General features: G+C 31.7%; 1 protein-coding gene across 1 annotated transcript; it reads left to right on the top strand.

The window, feature by feature from the left end:
- Nucleotides 1-1,754: 1,754 nt before the first annotated feature.
- Nucleotides 1,755-2,267, top strand: LOC106477527 (the record flags this gene model as incomplete). Its single annotated transcript, XM_013938078.1, has 1 exon — nt 1,755-2,267. A coding segment is annotated over exon 1 (513 nt), but the record flags the coding sequence as incomplete, so codon positions are not given.
- Between the last annotated feature and the right edge of the window lie 33 nt (nt 2,268-2,300).

Below are 2,300 nucleotides of genomic sequence, written 5' to 3'. Positions count from 1 at the left end.
ATTAAATATGTAAGTCTCTAAAATTAAAATACTGTTAAAGATTTTATCTCAGCTAGAAAATGTTTTTTTTTATGAGTCATTCTTTACTGAATGAAGTTTATGAATTCTTCACAAAACAGTAACTAGTTAAATAAAAGTTGCAATGTGATTGCAAGCTTATCTTGTCAGATAATTTAAAGATACAGAACTGTTTTATTGAGTGAGATGTTTAAAAACCTAAATAATAAAGTTCTCCCTAAATTACAAATAAAATAAATAATAATAGCGTTTTTGATAGTCATCAATAATGTAAGTTGTATTGTTTATACTTTTGCTCTGTTGAAACTGGTTGAATCTTTTAATCACAGTAAAAAATGGTTTGTTTTGAATTTCGCGCAAAGCCGTCCCTAATTTAGCAGCAAAAGGCTAGAGGGAGGGCAGCTAGCCATCACCACCCACCGCCAACTCTTAGGCTACTCTTTTTAACATCGAACAGTGGGATTGACCGCCGAGTAGCGATGAAATATATATAAAAGGAGAAAATGACGATAAAATCAGATATTGTGTTTTTAATCTCTCACACACGTATATTTCACTGAAGATATGAGTATTTACCCAAATCTGGAGAAAGATGGAAATCTATAGTAAAGATGTCGTATCCATATAAATCTTTCTGCATTGTTTCATTAGGTGAAAAGGTGAAGCACAGACCATAAGATGTGAGGATGGGTTTGAAAATGTTGCAACAGCTGGTGTCAAACACGGGTAAGCTACATTTTAAAAATAACTCGTCGCACCTAAAAATAGAACCAGAATAATTCGTTACATCAGAATAAAAGATGTTTGTAATAATATTTTGCATGTTAAAAGTGAATGTTAAACAACAAGAAAAAGGATGTATAAAATTTGAAAAAAAAACAACGACTGGAACTTAAACTTGCAATTCTTTTTTTTTTTTTAGAATGCAGTGATACAAAATGTGACGTCAAAAATTAAATGATAGGAAGTTTACTTTATATCGTGAGATAACTTTGAAGAGAGATAATTTACATCTTAATATCTAAACGATAAATAAAAAAAGCATAATATTTTTTCTTTAGAATAAGTAATATTCAGTACAATAATTATGGTAACTATTCAGAGACCTGAATACAATCAAATATTTAAATTTATATAACTTTTATGCTTGTTGTTTAAGCCTAATAACGACCCTTAGAAATACAAGCCCGTTTAATGGATCGATGAATATTGTATTTTGATAATTTGCTCATGTAATAAATAACAAAACCTTACTTTAATTAATTGGATATCGAAAACAATCTTACTTCACACTATTCTCGATAATACGCTCTTTCAGGTTTCTAGGAAAATACGTTTTCTTAGTGGCATTTCCCACAATTCTCCAGTACAGACCTTCGGGTTGTTTGGTTCTTATTGCATCAGCTACCAATGATTTGTCTTTGTAGCTTAAGTTAATAAAAGGATAACCCAAAGCAATGCTCAAGTGCTTCACATCCACGGTACCTGAAGAAAGGAATGAGTTAAAAATAATTATGCTACGCGTGAGTAGGTTAAGAAAACAAGAAGAAATACAATGGATCCTTAGTCGATATAAACAAGTGATTAGAAATCACTGGGAGTTATAAAACTTGATAATTATAGAAATGGAAAAATAGACTTTGTAAACCTTGGAGGGCGGAATCGTGGTTTTGTCAACCATAAAAGGTAGAAGATGAAGTTTTACAAGGAAAACGGTAAACTTCATCTGCTCGTTAATGAACTTGTTCATCTTTAAAAGGCTTGAGAGAAACTCGAACAACTTTAGAAGACGTAAGAAAGGATTGGACAAACTTATGGTTTTAAGATCGAACAACTTTAGAAGACGTAACAAGGAATTGGACAAACTTGTGGTTTTAAGATCGAACAACTTAAGAAGACGTAACAAGGAATTGGACAAACTTATGGTTTTAAGATCGAACAACTTAAGAAGACGTAAGAAGGAGTTGGACAAACTTGTGGTTTTAAGATCGAACAACTTAAGAAGACGTAAGAAGGAGTTGGACAAACTTGTGGTTTTAAGATCGAACAACTTTAGAAGACGTAAGAAGGAATTGGACAAACTTATGGTTTTAAGATCGAACAACTTTAGAAGACGTAAGAAGGAATTGGACAAACTTATGGTTTTAAGATCGAACAACTTTAGAAGACGTAACAAGGAATTGGACAAACTTATGGTTTTAAGATCGAACAACTTTAGAAGACATAACAAGGAATTGGACAAACTTATGGTTTTAAGATCGAACAACTTAAGAAGACGTAAG

Source organism: Limulus polyphemus, unplaced genomic scaffold, assembly GCF_000517525.1.
Source record: "Limulus polyphemus unplaced genomic scaffold, Limulus_polyphemus-2.1.2 Scaffold17453, whole genome shotgun sequence".
In the NCBI taxonomy this organism is placed as follows: domain Eukaryota; kingdom Metazoa; phylum Arthropoda; class Merostomata; order Xiphosura; family Limulidae; genus Limulus; species Limulus polyphemus.
Note: the sequence above shows the minus strand (reverse complement) of the source record. Positions and strands in the feature narration are given on the sequence as shown.